Source organism: Amblyomma mixtum, chromosome 2 (assembly GCF_055824585.1).
Source record: "Amblyomma mixtum isolate Tamu chromosome 2, ASM5582458v1, whole genome shotgun sequence".
Lineage (NCBI taxonomy): Eukaryota > Metazoa > Arthropoda > Arachnida > Ixodida > Ixodidae > Amblyomma > Amblyomma mixtum.
The window spans coordinates 305,473,700-305,501,555 of NC_143013.1; the positions used below are offsets into that span (position 1 = coordinate 305,473,700).

The 27,856-nt window shown below is 48.2% G+C and overlaps 1 protein-coding gene across 5 annotated transcripts in view; it reads left to right on the forward strand.

The window, feature by feature from the left end:
• Positions 1-27,833, forward strand: part of LOC149364791 (gastric triacylglycerol lipase-like) — a 71,752-nt gene extending 43,919 nt beyond the window's left edge. For all 5 annotated transcript variants that reach the window (XM_089574717.1, XM_089574718.1, XM_089574719.1 and 2 more), the window contains 8 exons: positions 3,908-4,121; positions 9,975-10,086; positions 10,987-11,137; positions 17,339-17,431; positions 19,986-20,141; positions 24,105-24,176; positions 24,785-24,853; positions 27,428-27,833. In XM_089574717.1, the coding sequence (XP_089430843.1) occupies positions 3,908-4,121; positions 9,975-10,086; positions 10,987-11,137; positions 17,339-17,431; positions 19,986-20,141; positions 24,105-24,176; positions 24,785-24,853; positions 27,428-27,697 (1,137 nt within the window). In that variant the 3' untranslated portion in view covers positions 27,698-27,833. The remainder of the gene's footprint in view (positions 1-3,907; positions 4,122-9,974; positions 10,087-10,986; positions 11,138-17,338; positions 17,432-19,985; positions 20,142-24,104; positions 24,177-24,784; positions 24,854-27,427) is intronic.
• Positions 27,834-27,856: the final 23 nt, after the last annotated feature.

Consider the following 27,856-nt stretch of genomic DNA (forward strand, 5'->3'; position numbering starts at 1 on the left):
AGGGCGACAGTTTTTCGTTTTGCTTAAAAGTATCGTGCAAGCGAGTGCTGCTAAGGCACTGAAGAAAAAAACATACGACGCCACAGCCAAAAATGTGACCAGAAGAGAACAGAAAACTTAGGGCGGCGGGCGGAAGGGGGGCCAGGAGCTTTTCACAAACAGTTCGAAGGGTGCCGACATATTCGACTCTGGACTGTGCTCGCAGAACAGGAAAGAGTTGAAAATTAAGCTCCCCCACGCTCTCCCCGGAGTCCAAAAAAAAAAAAAAGTTTTTTCTTTGGTCATGAATAGGCTCCCGTCAGCGTCATGTAAGCAGAACTACGCCGTTGGCAATATGAGCAGGTGGGGGCTGCCATGGCAAGTCAACAACTGCATAGAAGCTTCCGCTGTATGTATGCGAGGCTTGGTTCTCATTTGTGCCGCCTAATCTTCGGCATTTGGCGAGTGAAACGGAAATGAGCTCGTGAAATGCTATTTTGTTCATTTTTCGTGTACAGCAAGGGGATTAACTTCTGTTGGCACACACCGATTTCAGCAATCTTACCCTAACTGATATCTGGACAGCATGAGGCATCATTTGAAGCAGATACTATGATTTCCACCAAGAACTTCTGGATAGCGCTTTTTCCCAGTAAAGTCATATCATTTCAGATTGGCTCAAATTGGCTAACAAGTTAGCTGCATATGCATTCTTCCGAGAACGACGTTGGAGAATAATCGCGTGCAAAGTAAGCACCCCCTATTACCACCCGGATGCGCACGTGGTCTCCGCATGCACTGGCCTCAAAAACACCGCGTTGGTTTGTAAAACTTCCTTCGGACAGGGATTATGGGCAATACAGACATGTACAGTACACAGATCGGTCACACATAGTAAGCTTAGTAGGTTTTGTAAATGGATTGATAATGGCAACCTCCCATAGCATCGTTATTACGCGGGGAAATCCTCTACTTGCGACCCATTCCAGCCATTTTCCTTTGTGTGTGGAAATCACTCGATCTTTTGAAAAACACGCTCCATTTTCCATGCCGCGAAAAGTATTCATAATCGTCACTTGACTCCAATGAGTTGATGCAGAGTCACGGACACGTCATTGTCAAGGAAGACCAAATCTTGGTAATTAGACACCATCCAAGAATGTTGTCAAGGCAAACTCATTATTATTACTTGCACACCGTCATAGGCACACGCACAAGGGAAGGAGGTGCGCCCCCATTCCCCCCCCCTCCCCTTTCCCCCTAATCGCCAAGTCTGCCCCATACATTTAATCTGTCGGACCTATTCGGTCATTGTTTACAGTGCAGTGCTACCGCCAAGCAGGTTTTTTAACGGCCAAAGACCTCTGATGATGCGTTCCAAGAACTGTTTACTTGCCAGGTCATTTTGGAGGCAATCTTTTCAGTTTCTTTTTTGCTGTGACAGTAACCAAAAAACAAATCTGTTATAGTTTCTGTGGTCTAGAGAGAACGGAAATTACTCCGGAAGTGCGATGCTACATCAATGCTTCAGCGACGCAGTGACTGCCTTCCTCTGCCGGTACTCACGTGGTGAACAAGGGAGGGAAAGCCTCAGGGTGTTTGCGAACGTTTCAACAAGAGGACTGTCTTCGTCTGGGTGGAGACAAGACCTCTTTTGGAGACGCTCGCAATACTGTGAATCTTTCCCCTCACTTGTTCACATTTTGAGCGTCAAAAAAACCAGCCGCATATCCTCTCTATACCCTTTATTCCTCTGCCGATGTTACAGATTAAAATAAAAAACTACACCTCTTTGATATCCTGTATATTTAGCAATTCCATCACATGGAAATAAATGTTTTATAATCATTCCTCATATTTGCTCTCTGTTTTGGCGGCAGGGGCCTAGGTGAGAGATGGTTGAGGTGGGGGGCGGGGAGGGGGGGGGGGCACTGCGCTAAAACTTGGCTCATTCTCATGGAGAACCCTGCGCACGCCTATGGACACTGTTCAAAAACTTGTCTAAGCATCTCAGCTGCTGACGCTATACAGGCAATCATCGTCTCAGCAGCAAGCGCAGGAGCACAGGTGCGTAGCATTCGGTGCATGGAATATGCGTGATGAGTGACTACTTTCTTCGAGCATCGAAACTGTACAAATTGGCCAAATAGCCCGACAAAGCCTGGGCAGCTCACCACCACATCATTGCGACTCAGGATAATATTAGGGGAGCTACGAGGACAGTCGCCGCGACAGTAAATCTCTCATACCCTCCGTTGTCAGCGAACAAGGAAACAGTACACTGAACGTAAATGCGAGTGAGCGGACATGAGTATGAGTGTGAGTGGAAATGAGTGTGAGTGAGTGGTTGTGAGTGCTAGTGGTCATGAGTGTCAGTAAGTGGTTTTGATTGTAAGTGGACATGAGTGCGAGTGAGTGGCTGTGAGTTTGAGTGTGTGGTTGTGATTGTGAGTGAGTGGTTGTGAGTGTGAGTTGTCATAAGTGCGAGTGTGAGTGAGTGGCTGTGAGTGTCAGTGGACCTGAGTGTGAGTGCGAGTGGTCATGAGTGTGAGTGAGGGGTTGTGAATGTGAGTGATGATGAGTGTGAGTGCGAGTCGTCATGAGTGCGAGTTTGAGTGAGTGGTTGTGAGTGTGAGTGGTCATGAGTGCGAGTGTGAGTGAGTGGTTGTGAGTGTGAATGGACATGAGTGTGAGTGTGTGTGAGTAGTAGTGAGTGTGAGTGAGCCACCTCTCATGGTGCCGAGGTATGACCTCCTCCTCCTAACGTGGTGATTATCGTGGCCCACTTTTCTTCTTCGTTTCAAAATCTTACCTGTAAAACGCTTACTGCGCTCATACCAGCTATTTCCGACGGTCATAGATACAGTGAGATGTGCCGAGCATTCAAATTTCCCGCGGTGATTTTGAGTGTGCAGCGCCACGCGGAATGATGTCGGTATGGGACAGCGCTATAGCCTCCTCTTTACCCCTCGAGAAAGGAATTTTCTCTTCAAGAACTACGTTCGGCCTTTTCTTTTTAAGTATATAGCTTTGAAAAGGTTCAAAGCGGTAAAAAAAGGAACCCCCCCCCCCCATTCACTTTTTGCTTTCCAAGGATTGCCCAAAAATCCATCTATGGCTACCAGTTCACAACTATGGTCTGTAAATTGGGTTGTTTTACTGCACAGTAATACACCGGAACCTCGTCGCACATGCAGGTGGTTATCTACAGGAACGGGACAAGTACCGGCTGTGCCCAAAAGTGTTACTGTTAAGACGCCAGGGAACTGCAAAGAACACTTCCCTACTGGCTACCGCGAAAATTACCATCTTGGTTGAAAGGAAGCCTCGCAAAAACAATTAACATAGCACAGAAACACAAAGGAGAGAACATAGAAACAGTTGCATGTGTAGCTTCTTTTTAATATATGTTTCCTGTTTGCTCTGGTTTCTGTTAAGTATGAACGAACCCAATATAGCTGTCGACACCGTAGCCGCTTACTCTTTACAGTCGACGCACTATGGAGTCATCCGCATTGGAGCTGTTGGTCATCATCATCATCATCAGCCTGACTACGCCCACTGCAGGGCCAAGGCCTCTCCCATGTCTCTCCAGTTAACCCTGTCCTTTGCCAGCTGCAAACCGCATCCCTACAAACTTCCTAATCTCATCCGCCCACCTAACTATCTGGCGTCCCCTGCTACGCTGGCCTTCTCTTGGAATCCTCTCCGTTACCCTTAAGGACCAGCGGTTATCTTGCCTTCGCATTACATGCCCTGCTAAAGCAAATTTCTTCCTCTTAATTTCGACTAAGATGTGATTAATCTACGTTTGTTTCGTCACTCACTCCACCCGCTTCCGGTCTTTTAACGTTGCGCCTATCATTCGCTCCGGTACTCACCTACGGGTTAGAAAAGTGGCATAAGTTAAGGACCTTTCGATATGCAGTCGCAGATCATCGTCGACAAGGGCTACCCTGTGCAAGAGTACGACGTGGAGACGAGCGATGGTTTCGTGCTGTCGGTGCAGCGTGTGCCTTTTGGTCTGAAGGGCCGCCCAAGGAAGGCCCCCCACGGCCGAGAGAAGAAGGTCGTCTTCCTCCTGCACTACCTCCTCGGGTCCTCCGCCGACTGGGTCATGAACTACCCGGAGCAGAGTCTGCGTATGTTCACCTTTTTATACGCGCAAAGAGATTACGTTTTCTTGAAGAGCTACCTGCTAAGATTATTTCAACTCATTTCTTCGTCACTTCAAGGTAGTAAGAGCTAAATTCAACGAATGGGTGTGCAGCTTGTAACCCGAAAAGGTAGTTCGCTTCTGAAGCTCTCTGTCATTGCATAGCGCTTTTCCTTGTTTGTCTCGCTGTGTCCGTGTCAAATTATAGCGCTTCTGAAATGACGTATATGCACCAAATAGCTCGAACCGCCACATTTGTGGACTTATTACAGACAGAGAAACCCTTTCATTTAAAAGCAGAGATTTTAGCTGGCATGAAAAATAAGCTGACATGCCATTGGGATAGAAAGGTGGAAGGCTAAGGGCGCCCGCAGCCGACGGAGGGACCGGTTTTTGGATCGTTTTCCCCCCCAAATCGGGCGGCCGGTGCCGCCGGGTCCTGCTCTACGTTTTCGTAGAGCGGCGGCGACAGAACCTCGCCCCACGGAGAGCGCGCCTGTCAAGGCCGGTTCACATGCAAGCGACTGAGCGATTGAGCGGCGCGTCGCAGCGAAAATTTCCAACTTGTTGAAACCTCGCCGCTCGTCGCAGCGACGACTCAAAACCGGTTTTTCCGTCGCGGCGGCAGGATTCGCTAGTATATTCGCTTGCATGTGAAACAGGCTTCACAGCGCGAGCTCGCTTCACGTGACCCACCGCTTGCTTGCTGCGACCGAGAGATAGCGCTGGCGAGCGTCGCGGCTTCGGCGGCGATGTGCGGGTGCGCGGGCAGTGAGCAGCAGCGAGCACTGAGCAGCGAGCGCCCACCCAAACTGGCTTGCCGGTGTCCGGCGCCTCTCTCGGTTAGAACAACTCTCCGTTCCGTTGAGGCCGCGGTTTCCGCCTCCGTCGCCGCCGCGCCGTAGGGGAGACCGGCTGCGAGAATCAGACGTAATGCTACAAGATATTAAATTGTGAAGAGTGCATGATTGTCAGGTTTACAGAGATATTAGAGTGCCTTCTAAATAGGTAGATATAAGGTTGATTATAAGTCTATGCTGCGCAGAGCAGGTTAAGGGACCTAAGGGCTCATTCACACTTGCGAGTCGCAAAGGGCGTGCGACTCGCAGTCGCTTGCGACCAAGCAGCAGCTCGACAATACCGTTGTTCACACTTGCAAGCGCGACCAGCGGGTCGCCTTCTCGTTAGATTCTCGTTTGAAGCGAAAACTCTCGGGAATGACGTTGTTCGCGCGCTTACGAGAGTTTCGCCTGTTTTGGCCGCGCCTCCTGTACTCGCGCTCGATAGTCTAAACTGCTATTCGCAATGTAATACAACTACCCGAGCGAAGATTAGGTTGTCGTGACGGTTTTGATGTGCACCGAGGTCGTACAAGCGTCACGATGACAGAGGCGCGCTTCTCTGTAGGGCCGGCCTACCAGCCTGCAGTACGCCGGCCGCCGCGGCGTCACAAAAATGCGCAAATATTGCTTGTTCGCGTTCATGCCAAGCCCTTGGGTACAGGAATGTAAAAAATGAATCATTTTTGAAGATCGCTGGCCAGTACCGAGTTGCTGGTAGAAGGGATAACAGCGACAAAAGCAAATTTCTTCCCAGAGCGCCGCTTTGCTGCTGCTGCTCCATGCGGCTTGACTGTTGTCTGCTAGCTCCGCTGCTGAAGGCGTCGCGGAAGTCGAGCATGTCTTGATATTATTATGATACAAGGTCCACAATAAAGTGGTGACGAAAGCAGCATCTTAATTACTAGCGCTGGCCAGGATCCGAAGCGCCCTCAGTTGCGACATCGATATGAAACCGGCTAGGCTTAGCGACGACTACGGCAGCCCGCTGGGAGCAGCGCAGGTCGTCGCCCGGCGCGCCCGCGAGCGGTGTCGTTGCCGGAAGCTTGGCTCGCTCGCTGATTGGTTCAGAGGTTTGCGACTCGCAGTCGCGAGGCTGAAAAATCGAGCACCGAGCGACTGGCCCGCGACTGTCGCTTTTCGACCAGGGCGACCGTTTGCGACTGTCGCTTTTCGACCAAAACAGTCGCGCGACCTCTGCGACTCGCAAGTGTGAACGGGCCTTAACACACTGTGCACTAGGCACTTGAGTGAGCGGCACCATACAATGTTCCCAGTACGCACAGTCGTCGGCATACGCTTGGCCTTCAAACAGAATATTTTGTATACTGTTTCTATTTAGTGGCAGTTATCGCAATTCGGATAGTTCACTTGTTCTAAACGGTATCGCAACCTGTTTGTAATCACGCAGTTCAAACGTAGACGATAATAAAGCTTCCAGTTGGTGTGGAAGACTGGGCGGTAGCCTAGATTGGAGTAGTGGGTCGATTGGGTGGAGAAATGGGTAATAGTGTGACGGCGAGCTCCAGAGCTGACTCTTTTCTTCATGGGCATCTTTTATCCAGTTGGGACGTACTAGATTTAATGAAGAAAATCCTTTGTAGTTCTGATGCTGTAGGCCTTTCGGGCCTCTTCATCTGCTTTTCGTTGGTTAGAATGACACACTGAGCTGGTATCGACTGAAATGTTACGTAGTGACCAGGCTGGTGATTGATTTTATTCAACAGGTTGGGCAGGGTTTGTAGAGCTGCTTTGGAGTTGATGAAAATCGCCCATCGACCAGGGGTTCGGCGTAGGATACAGGATCATCATCATTACCAAGCTGATTACGCCCACTGCAGGGCAAAAGCCTCTCCCATGTCTCTCCAATTAACCCTGTCCTTTGCCTGTTGCGGCCACCCTAACCCCGAAAACTTCCACACCAGTTGTGCTTCGAAGTTGCCCTTGTTGATGACGTTTAATAACTTTGTTCACAGCAACTATGCTCCGCCATATTGCGTGAACGTAGATGTCGGTGGACAGATATGCAACGCGCTCGTCTCTGCAGGATACCGTGATGTCGAGAGAAGATCCTTCCACGGGAACGTCCGGGGAGCATTGGCCGTTTTTTGTGGGTGTCATTTAGAATCTCTAGTGGCCCTCCTATAACTCCTTCATGCGCACGCTTGTAGCACACGCTTGTATTCATTAAGATAGCTCGTCTTGCGTAAATAGTTACTGACTAATCCACCAGTTACCCGTGCCACACGCGCACAAGAAATGGCAGTAAATGCTTAAGGCCTTAAGTTTGTTAATGCCATTATTTTCGGAGTTGGTGCTACACGTTCACATTTAATGCCATTATCGAAAGTGAGGATGACGATAACGCTTGCAAGGCAGTCGAAAATTTCATCTGAATGTAAACAGTGCTAATGAGCACAATATATCGGGAATGTTGTTCAAATGTAATGTAAAAATGATTTTCCAGAAAATACGGCTATTCTTGCTTTACAAGTAAAAAAAGTAGCCATAAAGTCGCATGTCGGCACACAAGTCGAGAGTACCTGTCAAAAACGCTAGTTAAAACGGCGCTCTTCGCATCGAAAACACGGCATATATTAGATGCTTAATCTGGCAAAGTTACGAATCAACCGTTTGCTACTGGTTAGGAAGTTGTTACTCATGCTTTTCTGTGTGTGGAATGGGAACGAGAGTACGCATTGCACGGGCGAATGAGTTGTGGTGAACTCAGTAGGTCGCGAATGGCAGTAAGGCTAGTGCCATTAAATTTATGCGTGTGGCACCACACAAATGCCATTAAAACTTAAGGCAGTAAGCACTTAGTGACAATAAATCTGACGTGTGGCACGGGTATAAGGTTACTAGATATTCTAAGCGACTCCTACCGCTTATGTACTCAATGCCCTAACGCATGTTTTGTAGTGGAACGAGCTTCACTCGACATCGCGGCATCCTGGAAAGACGCGCGCATTGTATGCCTTTCCATAAACCTTTCAATCAGTGCGAGAGGGTGGAGGAGATATTTGTTATGAACCGAGTGAAGAAACATCGGCAACAGGGGCAGCTTGAATGCTATTCTATGCGTCTTTGCAATGACAATGAGAGCGTTAGGAGTGAACCACATTTTTGCCTTACAGGCTATGCCCATTTATTGATTTTAGTTTATCACATACAATGATGACTGCACTAACTTCGATTGTTTGAGTTTTTTGACGCAAAAATATTAACAGATTCTCACAGTATTGCACAAACCTCATTTCCCAGCTAATTTCTCGAGCCAGTTTGACCTTCCAGAGATGCATAAGGCAGGCTGCGAGATCATTCACGGCAAAAGTTATGCGTTACGGCGAAAGCACGTAAAATGTCACTGGGTGTCGTTTTTCATCAGCAGATTATGGAATGATGCTGGAGTCTGCTGCTGATTTCACATATCCGCCGGAGCATACATCTGGTAATTTTTGTTGGTTGGGGACGCTCAAAATTGAATGTAATTTGCTAGTTATTAACCGTGGAGTAACGTTATTTTTTGCAATAAATCGATCATTTGATTTTTACTTTTGTGCAATGTAAGGGTCAACGACGACATCCGGGGCATTCACAGCTTTTATTCGAAATTTTTATTGCTTGTACAATAGAAGAAAATGCTAAGGAACAACCGTGTCTTTACACTTTGCGTGCATTGGCGCTGGGCAGTGTCAACCTTGAAACGTAACGTTCGCGTAATGGGCTCATACCAACAGTGCCGAACCATCGCGCGAAGCGCAGCATAGCTGTAAGCGAAACCCCGGAAGCTCCGAGCCACGGCTTGTCTCCGTATTCCGTCCGGCAACCGAGTCCGGGAAAGGCACAGCTTCAGCGCTACAGCGTCGTGCTCATCTGCAATTCCGAGCCCGCAGAATTGCTGACGCGGCTATTACCGAGCGCACAATTGCCCAGCAGACGCGTACGTGTTCAAGATTCGTGCGTAGAAAGGCAGCTGCGGAATCGTGACTCCCTCTCCCGCGGCCTCTCGCCGTGCGTGTTTCCGTGAGTGCTATACGGGACAGCTTGGAGCGGGCCGTGACGGTAAAGGAAGCGGGACGCCGTATAGTGTGATCAATCGTGCGCGCCTGCTCCTTTGGACAGTGTCACGCGGGGAAGAAAAATGAACTTAAGGTGAAACACGGAGGCTGTTTATTAGGGACGAACTGCTGCCCGAAGCTATATGCTGCGGGAAGTACACAGGCATACTTCGACCCCACGCATAGTCCCCGCTCCATGCACACATATTGAGAGGTTCGTAGGCGTTGTTGCCGGGATGAGTGGTTGATTTATTGAGCGGACTGCGCCCCCTCCTAGCAATATCTCGCAACTCTGCGGAAGCGTATGCCTTGTAAAGCACGCATGCTTATTCCATAGGTGTACTCACGAAAGAAAAAAGGGGCAAAAAAAAAAAAAACGAACGAAAAAAGGGGGACTTTCTCCTTGCTGCCTGCTTAAACTTGCTGGAGACTACCCGCACTAAGTAAATGACTGCTTGTACGTGTATATTATTGAACGCAACTTTGGTGTCATCTAGTAGGAGCGCTCGGCAGACATGTTTTTAAACATTTAGGCCTACAGATCTTTCTTATTTGAACTTCTTCTTGCGGAGAAAGCATTTCCTGTAAGAAATTTAGAATATATGAAAACTTGGAGCGTGTTGAAGGCGGATATATGTTACCTGTAAGGCACTAACGAACACACGTTCTCGTAACAGCGAGCTGTGGCGTGGACAAAGCAACCAATGGAGAGTTGTGCCTCCGAAGTCGTAACTACGCCACTTGAATCCATGTGGCCGGAGGCAAATGTAAGCTTGAGTAACAAAAACATTTGCGAGACCATGTGTTCAAATACTTTACCGGTCAAAAGAGACCTAAACGCGCTGTAGTAATCGGCCTCACGTGTTCACACTGAGTCGGGAAGGGTATTTTTATAATGCAGTAAATAAGTCTGACGTCTATCTCGCATTTCTCTTTCAGCTTACCTACTGGCTGACGCTGGGTACGACGTCTGGCTCGGGAATGTGAGAGGCAACACGTATTCCCGCCATGTACGCTACCGGAGAGACCAGAGGGAGTTCTGGGACTTTTGGTAAGACGAATGTCACGACACGCTTGTCTGGAGAGTCATTCTCTATTGAGAGTGCGATTGCTTTATTTGTTAATCAACTTTATCTCGTTGTCTCTCCCTTGAGCGTTCAAAGGACGCTAAGGGTCAGTATAAAATACATTCACTCTTTTTACGTGACATGGAACGATGAGCGATAAGAAGCTCTTGAGGAGGAGAATTTGGACATTAAGCTCCGAGAATATTTCTCGCGTAGAATTGTTTGCGACAATTTTGCAAAGTGCCTTTGGTTACGCAGATGACAATGTAATGACATGCGTAACTAATGACGTGGCATTAACCACTATCCTGTAAAACAAGCGACAGCTGAATGTAGTCACTTCCACGTCAGTGAGAAAACACGGCTTTTATTGGGAGTATATAAGACGATCCTCCTCAACTTTGATTTCGCGAATGGCGTTCACGAAGGAAATATTTAGCTTTCTTAGCTTTCTTTTTTTTTTCTCAACATAGTTACTAAGTGAGATAAATAGTTGAGGCTGCAGGTACAAGCACGCCGAATGCTGAAGAGTAGGAGGTCAAGCAGGAATACTTCCGGGCAAGCAGCTAACTGCCTGCACCTAAATGGCTCGGTTAAGATAAATCACTGCTATAAGTACTGCAGAATATCTGCAGAAACTTATCATAGCGTGTTAATGAGCCCGAAAATTGCGCAAAATTGTCGGAAATTTAGAATGGAACGGTAAAACACATTTTTTTTTTTGTCGCATTCGTCGAAAAAGAAAAAAGGCGTTACGTCGAAAGGTGGTTTAGAAACCGCCCAGGAGCACTCTCTGCATGCAAGTTGAAACCGTCTTACAGTGCTTCTTGAGCAGCGCGAGATACGCCTGACGCTCGCTATGTTCGTTCCTGTACCGAGGGAAGCTTCGACGAGATGATCTCATACGACCTGCCGGCCATGCTGGACTTCGTACTCAACAAGACGGGAGAGGAGAAACTCTTCTTCGTGGGCACTTCTCAGGGAGCGCTGATACTCTTCGGACTGCTGGCGGATAAGCCCGAGTACAATGAAAAGGTAAACTCGCACGGTGTGAACGTCTTTAATTCTCGTTCTACTTATCAAGCCTCAGAATCTTCTTGCGGGGTTTGACCCCCGTGCCGCAGTGCACCCAGCGGTGATACAATGGCTGCAAGCTTTCGCCTGGCCTGGTGCTCGGCGTCTGAGGGGTGAAATGCTTGGAAATCGGTGTCCGACCCATTTTTGTGTACCGAAAGTAACTTGCGTCATGGATCTCATTGGCAAAAGCTGCCCTAATCATAATCATCATAACAAATCTTCTTGTTTCGTTATATTGAGGGGGTTATAGTTGTTACTGAAAATTCAAGCCCTCCAAGATTCTTTCAATAGTGAATGCACATGATTTCCTCCATCCAGCAATTTACGTGCTCAATGATTTCGGTGGTTAAAGGTGCACTGAAGAGGATTCTGAACTTGTCTTTTTGCCGCGGGAACTCGATGTACACGTTCCAAGCATTCTTAGAAACTGCAACTTATTACCCTGTATGGCCGATTTCCCTAATTAAATCGAATTAACGTCCGGCTCCCGCCCTTTTTTTTTGAATTCTGCCTCGTACGATGGGCGGAGTCGACCAACGCATGAAGTTCCTTTCAGCCAGCTCCGTGGAGGCTTTGCTTTCGCTTTATTTTGTTTTTTAGGTTTCCATGATTAAATAGTTTCATTCGCAGATAATATAGCCGCAAAATAACCCCGCAGAAATAAAAATACGCGCGGACTATTTGCTGCTACGGACTACTGCGTATTACTCCGCCGATGGCAGAGCGGCTAGCCGCCACGGGACTGGGTGAAAGGCACTCCACGCGTTGGTCGACTCCGCCCACCGTAGGAGGCAGAATTCAAAAAAAAGGGCGGGAGCCGGCCGTTAATTCGATTTAATTTGGGAAATCGGCCATACAGGGCAATAAGTCGCAGTTTCTAAGAATGCTAGGAACGTGTAGATCGAGTTCCCGCGGCAAAAAGACAAGTTCAGATTCCTCTTCAGTGCACCTTTAAGCTTAAGAGTAAACAAGCCAGGTAATTCATTTCGATGCAGAATTTCGCAGTTACCGGAGTTTTCTTCTGGAGATTAAAACTTATTACATTACATTGAACATTTTTGGAACAGACCTTTTATCACTCAACGCAAATTTTCTAAAAATAAGCCCGTGGGTGCGACTGTGCGTCGGTTTATTCCGTAACTGCGCTCTCCGAAGGGACACAATAGCTCGAACTGCTTCCACTCGTCTATAGGCGTCATGCAGGTGGATGTATTACGGCACATATCTATAACTGATATCGTCAGTAGTCGATGGGGCTTGAAATACGAACTGTGCGCCAAATAGGCGTATGCTCAAAAACAAAAATCGAAGAAGTTGTCATGAGCTCCACCTATTTTTATGTATGCCAGGGACCGCACGATCACAAAATAATTAATTACGAAAAAGCCGAACTAGAAGGCTGGTCCCCGCAGCTCTGCAGTGGCTCTAATATCTAAGGCCATTCACAAAAGTATCTGTAATAGTGCTCTCAGGCTGTATATATCGGCCAGATGAGCAGTGCCTTATCTTTTGTTAAATTTAGTTCATTTTCATTTGCTTCACACAACGTATATCTCCACGGTTCTTTGTGTCATAGTTGGAGTATTAAGCCCAGGAAATCTGGACAAATCTTCTAGTTTGCACGGCTGCCACGGCGCGCCGCGTGGCGCTGTACTCAAAATCATCGCGGGAGTTTTGAATTTTCGGTACATTCATTGGTTATGGCCGTCGGAATTAGCTGGTATGAGCGCAAAAAGTATTTTATAGGACTGATTTTACAGCGAAGAGGAAGAGTCATCATGTTCACAAAGATTCTCTCGGGACTCTAAGAGTTGCCTCAAAATTTTAAGTTCAGAATAGCTTCGTTTAGTTACACTGTGTTTGCTACTCGCGGCAACAGATGGCGCTAGTTGCAGATTGTCCATGAAAACCGGGCATGTGCGGGCACTTTAACAGAATGCTTTGCGGTGACGTCATACTGTACAAGGTAATTTTTTAAAACCTTTGTAGGTTATTATTTTAAAAACTATGAGAGATATGCGGCTGCGGACTGTTGAGCCGAATTGTGGAGCTAGGCGGTCACTATGTACTTCATATGGATGAATCATTAGACTGTTAGTTAACCTAAACTAACTATTTTGAAATTAATTTAAGCGCCCAAGAATACGCACACAAGAAGAGGAAACACACAGGACAGACGCTAACTTCATCTGATTTATTCGCAGCTAAGAGAGCAAAAATAAATACATAAAAGGAGACATGCGCAGTAAAGAAACACATCGTCAGTTCATAATACGTCCTCAAGATACCTGTACTCTGCCTGCAAAAGATTAACAGACGTGTCACTCACACAGTCATGCCCCCACTTCCTGATGTGAAAGGCTTCTAATAGTTCACGTGCCGTCTTATCACCGTCTTATGCATGACTGTGTGAGTGACCCGTCTGCTAATCTTTTGCAGGCAGAGTACAGGTATCTTGAGCACGTATTATGAACTGACGATGTGTTTCTTTACTGCGCATGTCTCCTTTTATGTATATATTTTTGCTCTCTTACCTGCGAATAAATCAGATGAAGTTAGCGCCTGTCCTGTGTGTATCCTCCTCTTGTGTGCGTTTTTCGTGTGCGCTTAAATTCATTTCAAAATAAGCTATGCACCATCTAGCCCAAACAGAAGTTTTGTTAAACTAAACTAACTATTTGTTTATTTTTTTTATTTTAGCGGGAAAGCTCATTTCGCGAAGTTGATGGCCGTCAACATCGGTGGTGAGCCCTGTTTCTAAAGTTGCTTAATCTGCAATGTGGTTCGAAATACCGCAGGTCAAAAATACGCCTTTTAAAGCTCATTGAGTTGGCTTTCACGCATTGCATATTTATAAAATGTCGTCTCCAGACTTCTTAGTCATCAGACAGGCGCAGTTGGTGTATTTGATGACGTAGAAGAAGTAAAACTTGATTTCGGCGAGGACAGCACGCAGAGCGACGCCATTTTATAGTTTATCATGCGGGAAAGCCAACTTAACAAGCTCTCAAATGCGTCTTTTTGGCATTCGTTATTTCGAACCACATTGCCGATTAAGAAACTTCACAGGGATCACACTCGATGTTGACGGCCGTCAGTAACGCAATATTACGTTGCCCCCTAAAAACAAAAATATAAAGTTATTAGTTAATTTAGTTATTAGTTACTAAATCTTGTAATGATTTATTTACATGAAGTACCTAGTGTCCGCCTTGCTGCACAATCCAGCTCAACAGACCACACCGACATACCTCTGAGTTTTCAAAATAAAAATTTGTAAAGTTAAAAAAAAATCACCCTTTATAAGGCACTTTAAAAATGGATAATGCAGAGGCAATAATCCTGCCGAGCGCTTCTCTCTGAGACGGCCTCCAAGATTAGAATGAAGAAGCGTTATAGAGCTTCTAGCAGCAGAAAGTTATTGAACGAATGCGCGCATCTACAGATTCCTCAGCGTAGCTGGTGTCGCCTTTTGGGTGACGAAATCTTTGGGAGCTGTACTCATACCCTCACATCAGACAACTCCGAGATTTTCCCCAGTTTCTAACAGTGTTGTCAGTAACGCGTTACAAGTAACGGCATTACCGGTAACGCGCTACTTTTTTCGGTAACTTAGTAATGTACTCGTTATAATTTTGGAACTGTAACGGGTAACGTACTTACGTTAACATTTTTCGGTAACGTGAGGTCACGTTACTAGTTACTTTCTATTTCAACTGTCCCCCCTCCGCCTCTCTTTCAGAAAAAAAACGACGAAAATGATGTTGCAAATAAACAAAATCTGCAGGTGTTCACGACGACCCTTTTTGCAGCTCGCATGCATGCCAGAAAACACCTGCCCTTGACCACGCACTCCACCAAAAAAAAAAAAAAAAAAAAAACACGAACACGCATTCACACACTTGTCGTCACCCCAAAACCACACACACACACAACTCTCTAAACAGTGGACCCATGCCGAGCCACCAATGGACCATTTGCAGAAATCTGTCAGTCAGTTTCTCCGTAAGCATGTTTTCCAACCAAAAGGTCTCAGGAAGCAGTTCCCTCTTAGGAGTAAACTCAGGAATGTCGCCAGTTTACTTCAAGATGGCCCCTAGAGAGCAGTCGAATAAGTACAATGGTACAGCACAGAAAAGAAGATTGCAGTCAACTGGCTGCAGCACTGAAGTAGACGAAAAAGGAAATGGGCCTTTGTTCCTGTGCCAGCTGCAGTGAGCTACGTCATACCAAACTCTCTAAAAATTTTCAGCGTAACAACACTGTCGCTCCAACTTTCTTCCAACCAAAAGGTCTCGTTCCCACTGACACTCTCGCATTCTTTGTGGAAGCATTTCCCTCTTCTGGGTAAAGTCAGGAATGTCACCAGTTTACTTCCAAGATGGCCCCAAGGAAGCTGTCCAAAGAGTACAATGGTACAGCACAGAATAGGGGATTGCAGTCAACCAGCTGTACCACCAGAGTAGAGGAAAAAAAGAAGGAAATGGGTCTTTGTTCCCGTGCCCGCAGTAGTGTGAGCTGCCTCATGCTAAACTTTCTAAAAATTTTCTACTCAACAACATTGTCGCTCCAACTTTCCCCCTTCATAGTCATACCCTCCCCTCTTTCTCCCCTTGCCAGAACAAAGAACAACCCACTCCCCACAGCACTGTGACAAAGGACGGCCTCCCGCTTTTTCCTGCCTAGACTCTGTTGCAAGCAGAGTTCGACCATCCGGAGTTTTCGTTCGTTTGAGGAATATGAGCGTGTCGCCTTCGAGTCGATAGACTATCGGTTCGAGGGCCTTCGAAATGTCCGTGTGCAGGGGTATACCCCTGTCACACGGCCAGTTTCAATGGCCATCGAGCAACACCACCTTCATCGAGTCGAGGGCCTTCGAGATTTTCGATCGCCATCGAACTCGAGGGAGTTGTGGTGCTGCTACACGGCAAATCTCAATGGCCATTGAAATCGTTCTCGCGTCTTACGCCAAGCTCGTGTGGCGTCACAATCGCTACGTTCGGTTTCGCGCAAATAACAAAAATATATTGACGAAACTTAACTAAATGTTGAAATCATAAGGCGCGTTCACACTAGTTCAAAAATCCGGCAAGCGAAGCGGATTCGCTCGCCGCAAAAACTAGGACCTGTTCTGATCTGTTGACGCCCCGGCGAGTTGGAACGGCCGCGCCGCTGCTGCTTCTCGCTGTGCGCACCACGTCGCCGCTCGCGGCGCACACAGATACAGTGAGAAAAGAGCATAAATTTATGCTGTCTACGTACCACGAGCGTATGCACGCTTACGTACGCTAAACGCAGGCGCATTCCCACATTTAGTTCAGCGTATGCTTGCAGAGACGCAAAAATAAACTCAGCCTCTAGTGGCGCCATCTGGTTGTCAAAACGGGAACCATTACTGCCAACAAACCGACTCTCGTAGGCCTAGCAGCGGCAGAATCGTCACTCTAAATAAAAAATAAAGCAAATTTATCACTTCTACGTTTTCTTGTAGGCAAGATGAGACGAAGTGAAAGACCGGTGCCCCATTTTTGACCAGTGAACGGACATCAAAAGGCAGCAACAACGAGAATTCAGTCCGAAGCGAGGGTAGGGTCCCTAGAAAGACTTGCTAGGGACCCTAGCGAGGGGTCCGGCTTTGAAGGGCGCTGCCATGTTTGTTGTCGTTCGAAGCAATGCTAGCAACCTTGGGCAACGCTCGAAGGCCCTCGAAATCTCGATAGAGTTCCGGGCTGCTCCGTCGACTCGATAGACTATTGAGTCGATGGCCATTGAAACTGCGGTTGGAAAAGAAGCCTTGCAGAGAAGACGAGTCACAGGATAGAGTTGCAGTGAAGACGCACTGATTAAAATTTACAGGCATGGAGTGACGGCAAAGTAACGTGCGATACTTTTTTTCAGTAACGGTAACGCGTTACTTTTTTTGTAGGTAACGTGGGGCGGTAACGCGTTCTTATTTTTTTAGCGTAGCGAGTAACGTATTTAGTTACTTTTTTTTCGGTAACGCCTACAACACTGGTTTCTAGACATGGACTACGTCGGTATTATTAGATGCTTACACAAGCTTTATTTCGATTACATTCATTTTAGACTTTGACATTTAGCGTGACTACTTCTCGTAAGCGTATAATGACATCAAAGCGACCAATGTTTTCGGCACAGATCGAACTGTTCACTGCCATGGGGCCGGTGACCACAGTGACGTACATGAGGTCGCCCATTCGCCACTTGGCCCCATTTGTGGAGAACGTCAAGGTGAGTATGAATACAGTATGTCCAAAGCACGACAGGTGGAATGCGGTTTCTGCTTATTTGTTATTTTTTTTCTGCAAAGCTTTCGAATCTGTTCGCCTGCACATCACTCAAGGCATTTCGCAAGCTTATGAATAAAGTCGAGTTTGTTATTTGACATGCACTCTATCATTCAGAGCAAGGGGCAGACAGGGGACTGGAATAGACAGACTAGATTGTACAGAAGAGTAGGCTGAACAGCGGAAATAGCACTGATAAGGGGAGAGCCGCCGCGGTGGCTCAGTGGTTATGGTGCTCGGCTGCTGACCCGAAAGACGTGGGTTCGATCCCGGCCGCGGCGGTTGAATTTCTTTGGAGGAGAAATTCGAGGCCCGTGTACTGTGCGACGTCAGTGCACGTTAAAGAACCCCAGGTGGTCAAAATTTCCGGAGCCCTCCACTACGGCGTCTCTAATAACCTTAGTCGCTTTGGGACGTTAAACCCCATAAACCAAACCAAACCAAACCAAATATTAAGGCGAATGCCTTTAAGGCCTCATACTGTCGTTAGCAGACGCGTCGGCAGCCGTGTCGACAGACGCGTCGGCAGATTTGTCCGCTTTTCGGCGTCACTGCTTAACACGAAACTGCGCCGAGGGTGGGAATTGAACCAGGGCCTTTGGCATTTGAAGCGGAGACGCTACCACTCCGCCACGAAGGCTCAAGGTTGGAGCACGACTAAAGGCGCATCTAGTGAATGCATGGGTTTCATAAATAAAATAAAAGGAATAAAGCCAAGAAAAATAAAAATTAAAATAAGGAAATAAGCAAAAATAAAACGAAATAAAAATAAGATATGAAATAAAAACAATAAAAATAAGAAAAGGAGCAAAAATTAAAAAAAAAAATATGAAAATAAAAAGTAAATAAAAACAAACAGTGCGCCAGGAAAGGCTTTCGCCTTGCAGCACTTTAGAGAGCCAAAGTTCCTCCTGAATTTTTTTTCTTCTTCGATGTTGGCTGCTCATAATAACCTGCTCTCGTTATTTCGTGAGCGAAACCATAACCTCTTTCTTCCGCTCACGTTACGGTTACGATGTAGTACATGTAGCGGCAATATGAAAGGGAAACACAGGAGCGCGTGCCACCGCGAGCTGGTGAGAATGGACGGCACAAGACGCATGCGCGGAAAGCCGCCCGTGCTTGTTGCGCATGCGCCTTTTCCGCCCGTTCTCACCGGATCTCGGAGGCAGCGCTTGGGGAAGGGCGGATGCCACGCGCTCCTGCGTTCCCTTTCATATTGCCGCTACATGTACAATACGGTACAAGCCAGCTGAACATTTGGTATTCTCTATAGATAGTTTTCACGTGACGTCACGGGCGCCATCTTAGGGTACTGTGGCTAGCTTCCACAGTGTACGCGGGAACCGGTTCGTGGTGGGAGGGTTAACAAAACGCCGAGGCTTTCGCTGCGCTTTCGGTACCCAGAGATGGCGGCCGCTGTGACGTCGATGAAAACTATGTATACTTGGAGCACTATTTAAAACCGAGCTTGTAGCTTTATCTAGAAGGAGGAGGAGGGAGAAAAGACATGAAAAAGAAAGGAAAAAGCAAAGAATATTCGGCCGCCACACAGATGCTGTTGGAAACGCAAGAGTGCTGCCACAGTTTTTATATTTGATCAACGTTCCTGCGCATTCCGCTTTCTTCACTTTCGATTAGGCTGTCCATGAAGGCTAATTTTCGCTGCATTCGTTTGCCTGACTTGAGGTAACTGAACATAAGCCAAAGCATTTCGGGGTGAGGGCATAAAGTAAGAACGAATATCGAATACGGAAAAGGGTATGAAAAATGAATAGGTGAATGGGCTGTTTGTTGAATAAAAAAGATAAGTGTATACTCCCGTGTACCGTGCGATGTCAGTGCATGTTAAAGAACCCCAGGTGGTCGAAATTTCCGGAGCCCTCCACTATACGGCGTCTTTCATAGCCTTAGTCGCTTTGGGACGTTAAAACCCCATAAACCAACCAACTTTTCGCTCGTTTCTTTAGAGAATCAATTGGTTCGAGCAAAATGACCTTGTGTAACCCAAGCTGATGCCTTTTGGCTGTCCACGAAATGTGAGTGCTGGAGGTTTTAGTAGTATCTTTCACTTATTCACTGATCCAGACTAACATAACTTGTTCCGCTTATTTTCTTACTGTGTAAGCAGAAAAATGAACTAAACCCGTGAAAAGATTACTTTTTGAAAAAAAAAAGTATAAAAACGACTTCGCCTTTCTACCTTTATCGCCTCATTGCAATTTGGCTAACTACCGACTCTCGAAGATAGGCGTGTACATAGTATTACTTTAATTTAATTTATAGTACGTTAATGAGACGACGCCTAGGCTTGTGCATATATTATAAAAGAGGGCTTCAGATTCAGGGTGGCGGCATCTTGCAAAGGACGGTTAATTGGAGAGACGTGGGAGAAGCCTTTGCGCTGAAGTGGGCGTAGTCATGCTGATGGGGATGATGATAATATCTGTACATGTCAAGACGAGATGCTTGCTGGACTGGCTCACTCGTGCGCGCAGGCCGTGTTCGCCCTGTTCGGCGAGTACGACTTCCTGCCGAGCAACGCACTGATGAAACTCATCGCTGGGACCCTGTGCCTGTTCGAGGAGTCTCGCAGCCTGTGCGAGAACACCATCTTCTTCATCTGCGGACCGGAAGGACCACAACTGAACAAGGCGAGCTCTAATGATCGATCAATCGATCTGTCAGTCGACTGAATGATGTATCGATCTACTTATTGATCCCGTGCTTTCAAGTCCGTATATTGGTAGAACACATACGCCTGTACCGTAGCAAACAATCGCAGGCAGAAAATCCTCTACTAATTCAGAGGACAGAATAGATGGAGAGGGGCAATAATATAAACCTTGCGAGAGGAGCAGCAGACTGCACGGGGAACATTTCTCGTTTTTAGCGAGAAGCAGGATCAAAAAGCGCATGGAACGTGGTTCTCGTCGTCCTGACGCAGCGGCCACAGCATGCTTCGCTGCTAACTTAGCTCCGGATGATTTCGCAAGAGAAGCAGCGCGGAAGTTTTTTCCGAAGTATGACGTGTTGCCTCCAAGGACCGCAGGAGCCTTGGCTGGCATTCCAGCATATGTCGACAGGCTTCCATCTACAGCCGACGCCGAGGGTATCGCAAGCCCATTTTCCATGCCCGAGTTGCTTGCAGCAATAGATGAGGCCCGTCGGAAGACTGCACCCGGCCCGGACTCCATTCCGTACGAGGTGTACAAGAACATGAGTTCCGCTCTACTGCCTCAACTCCTCGCCACCATCAACAAGGTATGGATAGAAGGCGTCGTACCAGAAACTTGGAAATCGGCTATTGTGATCCCCATCCCAAAGCCAGGGAAGCCGCCGACAGACCTTGGTAATTTCCGGCCTATATCACTTACGCCCACTTTGTGCAAGCTTACTGAAAAGATGCTTGCCACACGCCTGTCGTGGTGGCTTGAGCACCACGGTTTCTATCATCCCGCCCAAATCGGCTTTCGAACGTCCATAGGTACAGAAGATGGATTGGCTGTCTTGGCGTCATCAGTTCTAGCATCAACACGCAGCCACAATGTGCGTACCGTACTGGCCATGGACGTTGAAAAGGCGTACGACAATATCAGTCATGCTGCTATCCTGGAATCACTTGACATGCTGCATTTCCCCGTTAGAGTGCGCAATTTTGTAAAATCCTTTCTGGAAGGCCGACACTTTGCCATACGCCTCAGTGGTGAGGCCGTCGGATCCTTTGTGCCTCTTCGCGGCGTGCCCCAGGGATCGGTACTATCGCCAACATTATTTAATATTACTTTTATCCCCCTTGCTTGGCGCTTACATGAAGTGACTGATATTAAGTTTTTATTGTACGCTGATGACATCACTGTGTGGAGCACCCACCACGACCTGTTGACTCAAGCCTCCGCCCTACAGTCAGCCCTAGATATAACGTCGACTTATGCCTCTTCAATTGGTCTTCAGCTTTCAGTGAGCAAAACTACGTATGTGTCTGTTGCCAACCGCTGGGGACGCCGTAAACTCGCTGCGACACCAATTCGTCTCCATCTATCCGGAACTCCACTTCAAGAAAGTTCGATAGTCAAAATATTGGGCTTGACGATTCACGAGTCAGGAACAGGGACTGCTTGGCTTTCTCGAGCTAAAAAGCAAGCGATTCAGGCGTTAGGTCTGATTAGACGAATTGCTCCTAAAACAGGCGGCGCCCGCTCTCATGTTGCAAGGCAGTTGGTGCGGGCGGTTGTGCAACCGCGCCTCGTGTACCAAGCCCAATTCCAGCATTTGACGAGGGCTCAGTGGGATCGCCTTGAAGCCGTAAATCGAGAGGCAATGAGGGTCATCACTTGCCTTCCCCGCATAACCCCGATCGTGGCGCTCCAAGAACATGCGCAGCTGAATACTCTAGATGAGCTGGTGCAGCAAAGACGTGATGCTCGCCGGCTTAAGTCTAACCTTACACACGCAACGTGTGCACTCAGGGCGTATGCTTCCTCGCACTCCATTCGACAGCCGCCTCCGCCAGTTCTCCCTCCCTGGCATTTTGTGCAGCTAAGCGAAAATAAACCAACAGATCTACGCCGGCCATCATCTACCCTCGCGGCGGCGTCGTTTCGCGAACGAATTACACAAGAAGACGCCCATCTGCCGCATGGCTCCATCGTTTTATACGTTGACGCAGGCATCCAGGCTTGCGAAACCACTACTGCAATTTACTGCCCTTGCAAGCCTGCCCTCAACAAAACGTCTAGGTTTCGCTTCCCAGAACCTCCTTCCTCCTTCTGTGTGGAGATGCTTGCCGTTCAAGAGGCACTATGCTCAGTGACCGCCGTTCCCCTACTACCTACGGCTCGCATTGTCATCCGCACCGACGCTCTTCAAGTCATACGCCTACTACGACGCGTCAGTCGCACCCCAGGCATTTGCCAGGACATCCATCGTCTCGCGGCACGCATCCCGCAGCCAGTCCGAATACAGTGGGTCCCACGAGACCTCCTGAGTTCGCAAAGCCGTGCAGATTCTGCGACCCACCTTGTGACCCCAACTTCGTCTTCGCCTCGAGTCCTAACACTGGATGACACCACCCTCCTTTTAACAAAAAAGGAACACCTCCGGCGCCGCACACGTGCTCTAATCCCTCCGTGTGCGGTAACCCTCCCCCGTGGTCTTACCCGTGCAGAGGAGGTTGCGCTTCGGAGGATCCGGGTCGGGGTTGCCCTAACTCCAGCCGTTACACGAAAGTGGCCGCAATTTGAAGGTGTATTTCCCCGCCCCGGGTGTCCAGTCTGCAAGAACAGAAATCTTGAGGCCGACATTCACCACCTGCTGTGGGTTTGCCCGGCGCTGAAGCCTACAAGAATTCGGCACCTGGCGGCAGCGGGTCTTTCGCCCGAGAACAGTGCGTCATACACCGCTTGGACACAAGGACCTCATCATCGTTCACTGCTCGATTTCATTAGATCAGCGAACCTTTACTCATTTATTTAGGCATCCTCATTTATCATTACATGCCGTTTTATGCCCTGAGGCAATAAACATCGCATTAAAAAAAAAAAAGCGCATGACTTTGTTGAACAAGTCGTATTGAAGCCGCCAACGTTTACAGCTAGCCGTAAGGTACAGTTCAAATACGAACGTAGGCATTATTGGGAAAAAAACTTCTGTCGATACTTGTTCACAGTGATGCTAGTTCGTCATTTTGGGTTTCGAATAGCGCACGCAAGTAAGGCCATATCATATCATGAGCCGAAATAAAATGCGTAGCACTATGCTGATAGCCGACAAATCGGTCAATTGGAACACATCGCGATAAGTGCAAGGTCGAATGGGTAAGTTGGAACACATCGCGATAAATGCAAGGCCGGAAAAACCTGGACTACGGCAGAGGCAGAACTATGTAGTGTCCATGTGCGCGTGTCGCCGTCCGCGTTTTTTGTCAGTTTTCTTTTCCTTTTCCAGCAATATGTTGTCATTCTGGAAGTCAATTAACGGCCATGGGGCGAACTATGGATTGTTGGTTTCGGTGTAGACAGATGTGAAGTGACGGTGTCTGTGACGGAGTGCAAGCACATACAATTGTAGCTTCAAATATGGCCGGTAACGTTTGGACATGATAAAGTGACGTCATTTCATGTTCTGCACGCTCGTTACTGAAGCCGCAGATAGCAGAAGACTTCCCTGACAGCCCTTTTGCTTGAAAAAGAAAATGAAAAGAAAAGAAGGAAAGGTGCATTTTTTGCAATAACTGTTCAGAAAGGACATTGTTAAAGTCTTCCGTCAAAAAAGGGAGAGCAGAGATTGAAAACTTAAAGAAAAGAAGAAGAGAAAGGATTTATTGAAAGACAGCCTAGAGCCCATCCCGATAAGTTGCCATCCGGCTTGTTACTAAACAAAGAGAAAACGTTTGCGGAAGTTGCCGATGCATGAATCAATGTAGAAATCAATGCTAAATAAATCTGTACCCACCAGGGCTTGGCTGAGCTCTCGTGATGCTGTTAGAGAAGGGTGGACAGCACTCCGAGCGGGGCATCCAATGTTCCGTGCACAGTGCGTACATCCTGTGGGCACATCCTGTGCGCCCAAATGGCTGCCGTATTTCACAACGGCGATGGTTTTCCGTTGCTTTGCAGACTCGGCTACCTGTTCTCGTGAGCCACACGCCGGCAGGCACTTCGGTCAGGAACATGGCACACTACGCGCAGGTAAGAGGCCGGCTATGTCTTGTCCACGTGGGTTCGCGCATGCGCCGAGTTGTACGCAATAAAAAGGCTTGAAAACTAGCACATTAAAGGGGGACGCGGAACAACTATCACCGTTCATAATAGCCGTCGCTACTTTAAGTTAGAAAAGACACAAAGTTCCTGTCGTTTATTTTATTCTTTTTTTGTCACAATATTGCCGCGATGTTTGTAGTGTTTGTTCATTTTTCAAAGCTGCCGGTACGCCGCTTTATCGCTTTGTGATGCAAGACGCGCCTAGATTTATCTCGATTGATCGCATCCAGGCGGAGCTGATTTTACGTTGTTCCAGAATGTTCTGGTAACTTTCCGAGCTTTGTCTCAAGAGTTCGCTGTCAGCTTTAAAAAGAGCATGGCCGAGAGCGGCCGGCATTCTGTTCGACGACCGCCGAGCACGATTGCTGCTACGCCGCCGCCGAGTGATTCAATTTTCTTGCGGGTGCAAGTCAGCCCAAATAAAGAGTTTCGTTTAGAAGCCATTCTCGCTGTTTTCCTGTCCGCCGGACTGCAGTCACCACTACGTGACAATATTCTTTGTATTGTCACCGATTCGCATCTCGCTTCTGATGCAGCTGGTGCTGAGCGAGCGGTTCCAGAAATTTGATTTCGGCACGACCAGGAATCAAATCCTCTATGGACAGGTGAGATGATTCTCTTACTTTCTACCGTCATAGTCTACAACACGACTTCCACTGTGGTTTAATCGCACGAAGCAACTGGGTGAACATACAGGACAAAAAGTTGGGGGACACTAACCTGCGCCTTAAGGCTATGACGTGATAGCATTAATGGGTCCCTTTGGCGTCCTGGGGTACTCTTTGCATATCACTTCGCATACACGGACACTGTTATTTATTTTGTTTTTATTTACCAGAAGACGCACAAGGACTCCCTTTAACCAAGTCGAACGAACGTGGCTCAGTGGTGGAGGGGCTCACGACCAGGGGCAGCGGTTGGAGTCCCAGCTCGACCATTTGGCTTTGTCTTTGTTTGGCGTTTGACTTATCCGCGCTAGGTCATGTGGTTGTGACGTCACAATACTCTTGACCAATCCCGATCTTTTCGACACGGCAACTATGACGCCGGATTCTCCGCTCAACGGGACCCTTAAAGCTACCACGTTAAAACATCTTTGCTCATTAGGTCATCGCCACCATCATCATCTTCGTCGTTGTCGCTATCGTCAAAGTTGTGGCCGCGGCAGGACGGAGGCCAAATTAAGGTTGTTTTTTTTCTCCTGTATTAACGGGTATTACCGTCACGGCAGTATCCGTTGCCATGGATATGCCCTGCATATGCCATTTACTTTTAAGCGTCTGCCGAGCAGCGGCGCGTTAGGCAGGTGATTACAAGGAAATCGCACTGACAAGGTGCTCTCTAAAGTGTGGCCCGCATGAAGCGTTTTTCCGGGCGATTCGTCGGCGTCGACGGCACCGGAGCGTTTTTTTTGCCGCCGGAGAGAACGTTTTTGCCAAATCGTCGGGTTCTGTCGAAACAGAAAAAAACGTGGACGCCGCGCCGACACCGGGAGAGGGCAGCGACAGAGGGCCAATGAGAGCCGGAGCGGGCGTCACGTGACTCTGGACGGAGCCACGCCGGCCGAGAGAGACGCGCTCGCGAGCTCTCTCTGGCACTGTAGCTGCGTCGCTTCTCGGGTATCTGCGTCGTGTAACTGCGTCGTGCTTCCTGGAAAGACGGGCGTTTGGCGCTCCGAGGGTACCGAGTTCTAGTTCACTATAGTACCGGGGCTTGGGCTTCGGGTTTCTCGGCCGCAACGGCCGAGCGGCGTGTTGTCTTTCGGAGGAGTCGCTTTTAGCTGGCCGCGACTAAATTTTTAGAAAAGCTCATAAAGGGACTTTAGCCGCGACGTCCCTCAGGTAGCGCCATCTAGTGACAAGGCGCCAAAGCACATGAACGCTGTGTTGAAGAAATTTTTTATCCGTAATTACTGATAACTACGATGGGTGCGTTGCGAGCCTCTTTTCGTTCCAAAAAGAAAAACTGCAAATAGATGAAAATGTAGCAAGTGACAAAAAGCTAGACAACTGCTTCACCAGGTGTCGTTCTTGCGAGGTAAACACACAGTATTTAGTTAGGCCTAAGAGCTTGAAAATCGCCAAATTATCTGAAAAACAAGGTCTAGTTATCGCTTATACCTCTACGCGTGGGCAAGAGTAGGCGGAATAAAAGCGAACCGCTACCGTTTGTGCGAGCTATCACTTCGAAGAATACAGCGGTGACATGTATTTATTCCGAAGTGGGCAAGCAGGGCGCCGCCATCTTGTCAACGTATCCCGTAATGCGCCCGTAGCGCGCGCCGCTCGGCTGCTGACCATGCGGGAGTGAATTCGTCGACGCCGGCGCGGGCGTCGGGCGCGCGGTGCGATTTCGCGGGTAAAAAACGCTCCATGCGGGCCAGGCTTAAAGCGCGTTGTCCTGAATCAGAAGGTTTGACCATAGCGCTGCTGTATGTTGCTCCCGCATACCGCTACCGCCAGATGCCACCTTAAAGAGCTGGATGGCTGGATGCCTTCCGCCTGGGTGGCAGGCGGGTCACGTAGGTCACGTGACATTGTGACGTCATCACAACCTGCCCACCAGAGTGTGAGCAAGCTGCCCACCGTGACAGGTGGCTGTTCAATCAATAATTAGTTGCGGTTTCTCACAAGCCTCACCGGTGGCACCACCTGCGCCATTGCAAGGCAGTGGCGCATTACTTAACCGCTGCACCACAACGCCAGGGGTGGCATGATGACCTCCAGGAATCTATGAGTGTTAATTAGAGAATGACCAATTCTGCATATATAGGCATTACCCCTTTAACCCTATCGCGTCATGCCCTTACGGGGGAGCTTAGATGTCAATTCCAGATTTAGTGCTATCGATAGCACTATGGCCCCCACTCACAGGTTTCACCAAGTAAAACAACTAGTGCTTGCGCCCCTATGTCGCATTCGGCTAAACCAAGCTAAAGCGTCCGTCATTTTTATTCTTTTACACTGTACCGTTAATCTCCTTCAATACGCGAAAGGACTAGTCACAGACGAGACTACAGTCACCCTAAGCTTTACAGATTTGGCGAGCAAAGCCCTTGCTTCCTTTTGATGGCAATTAGTGTTGCCATCTACAAGGAAAAATATGCGAATCCAAATTTCCTTGTCACTGGTAGAAATAAAAGACGCACTCGATTGGGCCTGACGACTCCCCATTCGCAGGACACGCCCCCCGAGTACAACCTGTCGCGGGTGTCGGCGCCCGTAGCCCTGTACTGGAGCCGCGGCGACTGGCTGGCGGACCCGCAGGACGTGTCTCAACTGCGGAACCGGCTACCGCGTCTGGTGCTCGACTTCCAGGTGCAGGAGCCCACCTTTACGCATCTCGACTTCACCGTAGGCATGGGCGCGCGCCGACTCGTCTACGAGCCCGTCATGAAGGCCATGGCCAGCGTCCGAACTCTCCTGCACCACTTCTACGGCTGCTCATGATTCCTGCTGGCTCTGCAGCACAGCCTGGATGTGGCCTTGCTTCTTGCCAGCATGTTGGCGCGAACGGAGTATATTTCACAAGATTCCAGAGTTGCGAGATTGTTTTGCATTCACTAAACCATTTATTTGTTTTACGGTTCCTAGCCTCTTTGCTCTACG